This window comes from Hippoglossus stenolepis, chromosome 2, assembly GCF_022539355.2.
Source record: "Hippoglossus stenolepis isolate QCI-W04-F060 chromosome 2, HSTE1.2, whole genome shotgun sequence".
Classification (NCBI taxonomy): domain Eukaryota; kingdom Metazoa; phylum Chordata; class Actinopteri; order Pleuronectiformes; family Pleuronectidae; genus Hippoglossus; species Hippoglossus stenolepis.
The window spans coordinates 20,975,408-20,986,436 of NC_061484.1; the positions used below are offsets into that span (position 1 = coordinate 20,975,408).

The 11,029-nt window shown below is 40.9% G+C and overlaps 2 protein-coding genes across 6 annotated transcripts; one reads left to right on the top strand and one right to left on the bottom strand.

Moving 5' to 3' along the window:
* The first annotated feature begins 921 nt into the window (after positions 1–921).
* Positions 922–5,775, top strand: elmod2 (ELMO/CED-12 domain containing 2). Of its 4 annotated transcripts, none has more exons than XM_035182794.2 (9): positions 922–1,079; positions 2,068–2,215; positions 2,307–2,335; positions 2,860–2,957; positions 3,078–3,207; positions 3,555–3,688; positions 4,494–4,562; positions 4,681–4,814; positions 4,932–5,775. In XM_035182794.2, the coding sequence occupies exons 2-9, from the start codon at positions 2,071–2,073 to the stop codon at positions 5,087–5,089; spliced, it is 897 nt and encodes a 298-aa protein (XP_035038685.1). In that variant the 5' UTR covers positions 922–1,079; positions 2,068–2,070; the 3' UTR covers positions 5,090–5,775. The 4 variants fall into 4 exon arrangements, with proteins under 4 accessions (XP_035038685.1, XP_047200410.1, XP_047200409.1 ...); XM_047344454.1 differs by lacking the exon at positions 922–1,079 and adding an exon at positions 1,088–1,241; XM_047344453.1 differs by lacking the exon at positions 922–1,079 and adding an exon at positions 1,097–1,251.
* A 42-nt stretch (positions 5,776–5,817) lies between these two features.
* ucp1 (uncoupling protein 1) lies at positions 5,818–10,315 on the bottom strand. 2 transcript variants are annotated; one of them, XM_035182775.2, is made up of 7 exons: positions 8,939–10,315; positions 8,624–8,760; positions 8,179–8,377; positions 7,271–7,468; positions 7,049–7,150; positions 6,540–6,720; positions 5,818–6,442 (listed from the first exon to the last, which is right to left on the bottom strand). In XM_035182775.2, exons 2-7 carry the CDS (start codon positions 8,747–8,749, stop codon positions 6,328–6,330), a joined length of 921 nt encoding a protein of 306 aa, XP_035038666.1. In that variant the 5' UTR covers positions 8,750–8,760; positions 8,939–10,315; the 3' UTR covers positions 5,818–6,327. The 2 variants fall into 2 exon arrangements, with proteins under 2 accessions (XP_035038666.1, XP_035038658.1); XM_035182767.2 differs by having other exon boundaries at positions 8,624–8,757; positions 8,939–10,312.
* Between the last annotated feature and the right edge of the window lie 714 nt (positions 10,316–11,029).

Sequence of the window (11,029 nt, forward strand, 5' to 3'; positions counted from 1 at the left end):
CCATTTCAAACAATAGCTTGATGCAAAGACACAGAAGGTGTATAACTTCATTTTAAGAGTGTCTATGGAATAATGTAGACTAGATTTTTAAAGATGAGTATAAATATTAGAATTAGACTGAAATTGATTTAATGTAACACATACGCTCATATTGAAGATCTGGCATCATCTTGTGGTTAATTTGGGAAAAGCAAAATTTTTGCTGGTCTGGATTATATTAAACATTTTTAACTAAAGTACCGTCAGTTTTATTTTCTCTGTTATAAGGACTTAATGTCATAATATGTAAATGGGTTAACATTTGATTTTGAGCGACAATGAGGCTAATGCTAACATGTACATTTCTAATAGGTTGTCTGTGTTTCTCTCGGCCCAAACCAAAGGGTTTAGCAGATAGGTTCCACTTTGGGCTGGTTGTTTCAACATTGTTCAGTGGGAATCAACATGATCTATATATTGTCATTGTAAGACTAAATAAGGCTTATGCAAATCCACAATTATAAAAATGGTTTGATGCAAATAGTGAAAGAAAAAACACTTGATCTTTTGTTGCAGGGCCACATTTGGCACACGGGCCTCAGATTTCCTCCCATCAGTCTTTGCGGTGCAGACCTGTGTAGACTGCAGTACAGCAGGTGGCCAGTGGATGGCGCTGGAGTAGCGCTCACAGATTGAAAGCTCAGACTGTCATTGACACGGCTGGCGTGTGCTGTGTTCAAAGACAGTATGTTATTCATAGTTGCACGGTAAATGTAACCCAAGTTTCTCTTTTTTTTGGCAGAAGCTTCAAACTCTCTTTAATTCGATGTCATACAGGTATTCACGTTTAATTATTAAATGTCAGGGTGTGTGAGGATTCCTGGCAAATCCAGAGCTAGCATTAAAGCTGCTACATGATACATGTCATCCCCAGCTAATGTAGCGTTAGCATCGGACCTGCTACGTGTCCAGTGTGACCGCGAACGCACCAGAGTCTGTTGTGAAGAGACACGCTGAGACTCTCTCTGCGCTGATCGCGTTAAAGTGACGCTAACTCTGGGTTAATCCTCGTGTGGCAGCGTTGTCTCTGCGACATCACGGTAAGATCAACTCCACCTTCAGGCTAGACACCAGCAAACACGACACTGCTCACGACGTAACGTGATATGCCAGGCTAACGCTACGCGGCTAGCTAACAGCCAGCGAACGACAACCTGTTGTCTCAACCTGTCATCTCGGGGACTTCGAAGCTGGAAGCTAAAGTGAACACGTGTGAGCAGCTAGTGGTTCGTTAGCGTTAAGAAACAGTGTTCGGGTCGATTCCTCTAATCACGCTTCATGTTTTTAGCTGAATGGTCACGTTTGTCCTAAGTTAGCATTAGCACTGATGCTAGCTGCTATTGTTTTGATGTTAGCTAGCTTTCTCTTTCTTTTTGACATCAGCCTAATGGCGTTTCTCGTGTGTTTGTAGTTTTAATGGAGATAAACTGCCTCTGCTCAGTCACTGTGGTCGTTGTGATGACGCAGAAAGACTCGAGTCAGCATCTTTCACGATGATGACGGTGGTGAAAAGTTAATTTAGTGCAGCACTGCATCAAAGTACAGTTTATAATGTACATGTACTTTACTTGAGTGTGTACTTTTACTGCATGATCAAACAGTTTAGTTCCTGTGGTGTGTAGATCTACTGTCTGAGAGATCACTGAGAAATAAATATAGATGTGCTAGTATTAATTACACAACACGTTACAGACACTATTCACACTGATGATAATACCCTAAACTGGAATGAGGAGTGGGGCTAACAATGATTATCACAATAAAGGTTTCATCAATAGCAACATAACAAAAGTTATATATATATTTAAGGTTTTGCTGTTTAAAACCACAACATTCACTCAGTAGCAAAAATCATTCCAGACAATTATCACGAGAAATGTCACATTAATCTTTCTTTTAAGTTTAAAGACTGATTCTTTTGTTGCTGAGTGAAGGTTGTGGTTTTTAAACTATTTCGTAAAGGACTGTCAGATTTGTTCTATTTAATCCGTTCATGTGATTGATGTTGTTGCATGTTTTGTGTTGTAGAAAATGTTTGGGTATGTGTGGCAGTACGTCTACACATCCTTCCTGAGGTACTGGCTGAAGTGGCTCCTCAGACAGGTGACGGGGAAATGTGAGCTGCAGAGAATATGTTCCAGATACAAGCCGGGGGCCACAAGGACAACGAAAGCAGGTGACTTAAATCCACCCAAATCTAGTCTGCCTTTGCTGCTGTGTATACATTGTTGTCATTATATTAATCTCTCTCGTGTGCCCTATTGTAGAATACTCCCTGCGGTCTTCTAGGAGCAAGGTAAGAGCCTTGTTAATCTTATTTCTGATATAGAAATGCCACAAAAATCTATTTGATGTCTACTTTGACTTTTTAGTTTGGTCCATGTCCCATTCACTAACCTGGAGGAGGCAGGGTTTATGACCTCTACTACAGCCAGTCACCAGGGGGGCAATCAAGGCCCTTTGCTTTACTACTCACCTCATCGTAATCTTTTAGATCAGGAAACCCAGTTAAGACATATACTGTAAACCTAATCAGTCTTTATCTTTCACTTCACTTGCCAAGCATTGACGAATTGACTCTGCCTGTCATTTATGGTTATTGCGAGGCAAGCATTTTCTAATCAGCAGTGTGGAAACAGAAGTGCTGGGTCATCTACCTCATTGTTTCCGAGGTTGACTTTGAAAACAGTTTTTTCCCCTGTGGTTGACAGCGTAGATTAAACAGCAGCCACGTCGCCACTGTTTTCTGTCTGGTGCCTCGTTGTATCGTTATATTTCTGTGCTTGTCTCCTCACTGTCCTGTGATTTCTTTCCCTATAGCTTTTAAGAGGAGCTTTGGAAAGCAGCAAGGATAACATAGAAATATGTGTGGATCAAATTATGAAAGAGAAGAATGTCAAACCCCAGAAAGATCCCCTGTAAGTTTACGACTCATCTCCTGGTTTGAGTTTGTCACCTGTAATTCTTCCAATTTTCCCTCATATTCAGTAAAGTGTGTTTTTTTGATTGAATGATTATTTATCGGACTACTCTTCTAGGTTCAAGCAGAGCCTGCACACCTGTGTGTTACAAATAACAGGATACGGACGTCTGTACACGTCGGTGGAAGACTTGAGAAAAGAGGTTTTCAGCTCGGACAACGCAGAACACGAGGCCATGCTTTTGAAGGTACGAGTTCTTGCCGCTGGATCTAAACATTGGAAAAAATAAGGGCAGTTGCTGTATCTGTTTTAGCTGTGTGGATTGATAGTTTTCCACAGAACAAACTAGAAGGGCGCTCAGTTCCTGGATCCACTTGTTAATCCAGATCCGCCACAAAATTAAATGGACCTTGTTTCAGTAGTTTTTGCGTAACGATTTAATATGGCTGATGCTTCATTTTAGTTTTTTACGAGCATAGACTTAAATTAGTTTATTTTATTATATGCACAAAATCACACTTGGAATCAATATACCTGTGACTCAGTCCAGTGACAATTAAAATCTATGTATGCTGTAAATATTTGTCCCCTCAGCTGTGGGACCTGTTGATGCCAACAGTCAAACTGGAATCAAGATTAACCAAACAGTGGGGAGACATCGGATTCCAAGGAGATGACCCCAAGACGGACTTCAGAGGAATGGGCCTACTGGGACTTATCAACCTTGTGTGAGTACTCAACGAAGAGCAATGAGATAAACAGTCAAATAAAAAGAAAGGACAGTTCAGACCAATACTGATCTTTACAAAAGGAATGTCAGATAGGAATCAGCTGGAACACTATCACCAAAGCAGTTTTTTACCTAATTCCACTCATGTTAACCAGGCTCTGGCTCGGAGGAGTAAATCATTAAAAGAAAAACAATACAACAGAACTTAAGGACAGAGTGAGATGCAGTGCATACAGACAGCTGACAAAGCAATCTAAGCTAGCTGTGCTGCAGTAGGAGCCTGAATCAATGGAATCCTGAATTGGCAAGAAAGTCAACTAGACCCGTATATACTTATAACCTACATGTAAATGCAGCAAAGATTTTCACATACACTATAAAGAATTTAATAAAGTTATAAAGAACTTCTAAAAAAATATACCTCTCTTCCTTCTTTGATTGTAAAAAGCCTTATTGCATTAGTGTGTAAAAATGAAACTGGACACATACAGTGACGCGTCTCAGATCCCTGTCAATAATTCATCTGCTGATGCTGAATGCATTAACTCTCAAAAAAGTATTTCAGTTTCAATACCTGACAATTACATGATACTGAAATCATGACAGATGTTATTGTTGTTAATTACTTGAGCAATCACTGACTCAGAGGAACAATTATTTACTGAGTTAACACATAATTAATTAAATGAAATTATATCCTAGTATATGTTACAGATTTGTAGATTCAATCAGTGCATGTTAACTGGTTAATATGGTTTTATCCATAAGCAATAATGATCCTGTGATGTTTTGGCTGTTTGCAGGTTTTTCAGTGCAAACCACACAGAAGAGGCTCGACAGGTGTTGTCTCATGCAAACCATCCTAAACTAGGGTAAGTAACTGTCCTTTTATAGCTGTGAATAATTTTGCTACAGATCTTCAGGTTCACCATGACTTCATGTGTGCACAGTGGACTGTCACTTTAGACTCATTCTGAAGGTATATTTCAGGTATTCATATGCCATAGTTGGGATCAACCTGACAGAGATGGCCTACAGCCTCCTGAAGAGTGGTGCTTTGAAACCACATTTCTACAACACAGTCCAGGGCCCACCGGAGCTCCAGCACTTCCATCAGCTGTACTGTGAGTAGACTCAGCATTATTCTTCACTATAAACACCTCAGATTCATTAGTATTACACAGATTCAAAACATTTCCGTCTTCTTATTTAGAATTAAATGTATGTTTCTTCTCTTCTAGGTTACCTGGCGTACGAATTTGACAAGTTCTGGGTGTTAGAAGAACCAGAAAGCATCATGCAGTTCAATCAGTACAGGGAAAAATTCCATAACGTAGTCAAGACACAGCTACAGGACCCCGATGTTTCCCTCACAATGGCTGTCCATTCCAAAAACTAAGATAAACAAAAAGGACTGAAGTGGATTAACATGCCCCACCTGAACTCTCAATAGCCCCGGAAATTGTTTCGTCAGGTTCGTAAACGCAGAATGAAACTCACCTGCGACTCCTCAGAAACTCAAACTATTGTGATTCATAAGTTCTGGTCGTGTTATAGTCAAACTTCATAGTTTTAAAGTAGAGCACAAATGTACCGCCCTATACCTCAGAAATGACTGAGTGGTTACCTGTCTTTCATAAAGGGGGACGGAGAGCTGCCGCTGCAGAGGACTGTGGTGGCAATAAGAGCTCTGTTGTTTGTCGAAGCACTTTCAGTAAGCAGACAGCCAAATAGTTTTTGTTACAGTTGTTGAAAAACAGTGATTAACCACCATGTTTTTAGCTGTCTCGTTTGTATTTGTTCTCACAGTTGTCCTGCTCAGGAATTTGATATTTATGACCACGACTGAAACTTCTTTAATTCCATTGTGGTGCTCTCATCTTGTTTAACATCCCCACTGATTCCATTAACGGCATCTGTGCTACGTAACGATAATGATGTGGATCTCAAAATTTGAATATCTGAAGACTGATATTGCATTTTTATTACTTCTCATTTTTGTAATTGGCTTTCAGGGGGGGAAGTCATGTAACGATTAACACGCCTCACTCAAAACCAATAAATACACATTTGGATGTTTTGAAATGTGTTTCATGTCCAAGTTTAAAAACAAAACAAAAAAAACACTTTCTGTAAAACATGTCAAATATATTTAGAACTTTCATAAAGATGCTTTACATTTTATTATGACAACAAGGGGAATTCTGGTATTTTTCAGCCTGCGCGTGTTTATAAACCTGAGTGTGTTAATGAATGGGACTCTTTTAAAAAACAAACGTTGGTTCGCCCCTGTAGCAGCTGCGACACAGCAGCAGTGGCTACAATGTAATCCAATGGGGCAACTGTGACAATCCACTAAAAGTGCTTTTCTTCCACCAATAACAGGCTCAAATTCTTATTCTGGGTCTTTGATCAGAGTGGTAACAACAAGAAAAATACCAGAATCCCCTTTGAAGTGCAAACTCAGTTGACCAAAAGAGGTCATTACACACAAAGTCAAATACAAGGTAGCATGTCCATTTCTCCTTTTTCAGCAAAAGATTGTTTTCTTTGTCACCACGGAAAGAATTGAGATTCATAATGTTTCTTCTTTCTGTGGTGCTTCAGGTTTTTCAGCCAAATGTTGGGACACAAATCTCAATTTGGGTCCTCCATCCTCTTCTTGGTGGCCATCATGGCTCTCTTGATTTGTTCGAATGTCACAAACATCACAACATTCCATGATCCCAGCCTTAGAAACGAGGGTACGAACCTGCACAAAAACAGACAGGAGGTCAGAGGTGTGTAGTGAAGAACAAAGGCAGAGATTCAACAAATGACTGTGCTGGGGTCAGACACAAAGAACTTACCCTTTGTAGAAAGCTGTGGGCCCCTCTTTGGTCATCATGGTCCAGGAACAGTTGATCGCACTCCTGTACTGACCCTGTGGTGAGTTCATGTATCTGGTCTTCACCACGTCCACTGGGGAGGCAATCACCGTGGTAACGAAGCCGGCGCCGAACGCAGACACAAAGTGACAGGGCAGGTTGTCTGTGGACAGAGTCGAGGACCAAGCGGGTGAAAAATGGAAGCAGATGCAAGGCCTTTGTTCTGAGCCATATAGAAAGTGTTGTCGGCAGATTATGTAATGTGAGGGGGGGGGTAATATAAACCATAGAGATAAATGTCTTATTAACACTGTATTTACAGCAGTAGAGGGAGGCCACACCATGCACTGTACCATGCACCTGCATGTGTGCTGTTATCAGCTGTGGAGGGGTTGAAGTGATGAGAGGGGGGGTGGAGTTCTGCCCAATCAGCTGTCTCCCCTGGGATGGTGTGTGTGTGTGAAAGTGTGTGTAGCTCAGACATGTCTCACCTGACAACAGTTTATGTTTCAGGATGGCCTCTTTGATCAGGTCGTATGTCACCAGCTCTGTGCAGTTCACCAGTGCGTTTCTTGTGATGTTGGGTAGTGTGCCTAGAGAAGACAGGAAACAATAAACCCTGCTATTTTACTAAAGCAACTCTGGGTCTTAACTTTGTGGCAGATCAGACCCGACCTTGTGACACATTTCAGAGCATGCTCTCTAAATGGCACCTTTCCAGAGTCCGCGCATGCCCTCATTCTGGAAGATGTGTTTGTAGGCCTGCATGGTGCCATTGTAGCGACGGGCCACACCGTCCAGGTTCACCTGGGCTTGGAATCGAACCTTGACCACGTCGGTGGGTTGCGCAAAGGACACTGCCATCGCGCCTGTGGTGCAGCCAGCCAGGATTCGTATCAGCACACTTGCATCTGGAGAAGAGTGGACAAGAACAACCTTAGGTCACACAGTGCATAGCCACCAGGGGGCATTTTGGGTTCAGTGTATTGCCCAAGGACACATCTGCAGGCTGAGTGGGGTCAACTGGGATCAAACCACCGACCTTCTGCTGATTAAATAAAGACTCAGTATTTGCAGTTTATCTTACTTTATACTTTTACTGCAGGAAATTCAAGAGGAAACTGTTGAGCTCCTTACTCCACATCTTAAGCTACTAGTTACTTTCTGTATAATGATTTAAATTTTTAAACTTATGATCAGCCTTAGAATACACAAGAATATATAACATTTTAAAATAAAACAATGAAATGTTTTAATAATAATACTTATACTTGAGTAAAACTGAACTTCTGGTTGCTTTAATACCTGCCATCTATCTAAAACTGACCCTTAAACCTTAAGCAATTCATGAGGTCTTTATAAACCTGGCCTGAATCTCTTCATACACCTAATATTACACTTACTTTATTTAGAATTATAATTGTGTCTCTATATTAGACCTCTGAAGTGGTTACTTATGTCTGTACCAGCTGTTGCACATCCATCTATGACACAAGATGGATCTTTTCAAAGAGGTTTTCTTATCAATGTAGTTTTAAAGATGCAGATGTGTATGTTGCACAGGTTGCTAAGGCCCCTTCAAACATTAAGCATGCATCATGACTGGACTGCTGCCACTTACTGTCTTGTCCGCCTGTGTAGAAATTTTTGACATTGTCGTAGAGGCCGATTCTGACAGAGGCGAAGCACACTTGTCTCTGCAGACCAGCGACCAGCCCGTTGTACAAAGACCTGGGGCCCTCCGTTCGGACCATGGTGGCGATTGTGCCGAACACCCCTCTGTAACGGATGCCTTCCACCGCCTGCTTCTCCCCCTGAATCTGAGGTCGGATTATACTCAGGTTTTAAACCAGCTCCACAGAACGGAGGCAAGAAAAACCTTCAGACTAAACTGTGCATGTGTCACTGGTTCAGGGGTATTGAGGTGGACAAAGAGTCGAGCTGCTCAGACAACATCACACTGTGTTTCCATGTAGTCTAAAGATCATTAATGCACTATAGTATCTGGTAGATTTCAGTGAATGTGAAGGAGCCAGTGATCAATGATTTATATTCTGAGCAGATACCTGTAGTCTGACTTTGGCTGTGTCCAGAGGAAATGTGAAAAGGTCGGCTATGCAGGCGGCTAATCCCGCACTCGACATCTTCACCGCCAGTGGAGGGGGAACATCTGAGGGTTTGAGTCCTACCATGGTTTCTGCTGCTGGACAGACACACACAGAGACACACAAGCAAATAAAATCCCATCAGTCACTTGTAGGATAAAAATGTAACCTCACATACTAATCATTTACCTTTTAAAAACAGGAATCTCAGCGAATGATAACGTACTTTAAAGTGAAAGATCAATGAGATTGATGATACATTTTAAACAAACTTACATTTTGTTGAATTTAAGTTTCCTCCTTCTGATCTTCAGGTTGGATGTTCCAGCTGCAGAATTGGACTGGCCGGATTATAATCCACAATCCTCGCTCCACGAAAAAGAAAGAATCTTTTAGCCCTGTATTTATATATTTTCTGGCAGCCCTTTTTTTATGACATCCACAGAGAGGCGTTACTATACTCCTGTGCACCCGGGTCAAAGCAAAGTCCACCGACTGTAAGAAAGTCAATGTTCAGATTACCCCACAGTGCTGCCTCTTTTCAGAAAAACAATTTATGTTTTACTTTGCTATTTAAGACTGCAGCAACAGTGTCCTTTCATCCGAGCCTTCAGATAGTAATCATTTAAAATTGAGAGTAACATCAGTGGACTTTCACTCTGTCGCTGACTAAATATTAAGTGACCAGATGAAAATGCAGAGTGAAAGCTGAGCAGCAATGTAAAAAGCACAGGCCAACATCAAATCGAGGTTAAGTTTTCACTTTGCCAAAAGATAAAAAGGAATTTGATGATTGATGATACTAAAAAATAATTTTAAAAAGTGGAATATTTCAAAAAGTATAAATATTTGAAAAAAGTTTTCAGAGTTTTCCTGAACAGGCTGAACATTTTGATGTTTGGTGGGTGAATTCGGTTGCAGTGTGTGAAAGTTTAGCTCCTGAACAAGAAGAATGGATTATTATAGTGTGTCAGCATTACCGCTAATGAGTTATTTCATTAGGCCGAGTGCCTGCTATAAACAACAGTCACAATAAAACACCACCAGTCAGGCTCATCAGCGGGTCGTCTCTGCTCCGAGCCAATGACAGAGCAGATGTGTGAATGACTGGGAAAGTGTTGGAGCGGATTGGCTCAACGACAACGACTGTACAGTTGAATTTTCTGGCCACAAAGCTTTAAGTTTTGTAGTAAATGTGTTGAATCATGCAATTTGTTCTTCCTCCTCATTTCATGCTCATAGCCGTATCAATAAAGGGGAAACACCCACAAAAACACCTTTGAAAAAACATCACAGTCGGACACATCTCATTTTCTTGGGACGAGGACACAGATTTTAAGAAAAGCAGCTCGGGGGGGAGAGGTGGGAAAGTTGTGACGTGAGTTGCCGACCAAAGGTCAACGTGGAGCAAATAGGAACTTTGCATGTTTGCCTCTCAGCAGTTTGGCTGCAGCCTTGACTGTTTCATAATGTCCTGAATCCAACCTTACACTGTGGCCAATGGGGATTGTGGGAAAATTTGATTTTGGGGAAGCAGGAAAAAATCCTAAAATTCAAATTCTAGAATTCACTCAGTTGCAAGTTTAAAGCTGTAATATATCTGTCATGCAACAAATGCTAGTGTTTCAGGGAGGTGCTGACTCAGCTGTAGTTTGAGGAGCTGTTGAACTGCCTCACTTCCAATAATTAGTCTTTTCACAAGTATTAGAAAACACTTTGTAATTTAATCTTCATGAAGGAAGGATTTATTGTATAATGTTGTTGACGCTGAATTTGTTTATGTAGGTGTGTCTTACAGTGTATAATAATATATGTATTTTTTATAAAGTTAATGTTATGTTGTTATTGTCAATTATTAGATGAAGTACAAGAGCTTCAAGTAATGTTAGTAATATTTAATTTATCCTAGTTTACATTGTCCCTGACTGATTACTGATTGCTGGTTTTCCATGTGTCTGAGTGGCGAGGCCTATGATTGGCTGAGAGCCTGGTTGTGAGTGAGCTCACTGAGCTGTGATTGGTCGACCCGAGCCACAACCCCAGAGTGTTTGTTCCACCGAGAGCGAACGAGAGGCCCTGGAACCACCAGAGGTTAAATACAGTTGTTTTGAAGGCACACGTTGCTGCACTCGCTGTCATAAAGTGCTCAAAACACCGTCTTCTGCTCCAGTTAATATTTCTATTACTTTAAGAAGGTGCAAAAAAAGAGATCCCCACAAAGAAAGGGGCACTTCAGGGGCCAATCAGATCTCAGCCAGAGTATAAATTAAGATATGATAGAAATAGCCACATACAAATACAAAAAGCTACAGTATTTGAGTAAATGTACGTTACATTTCATCACTATACTACATCCATAATAAACAG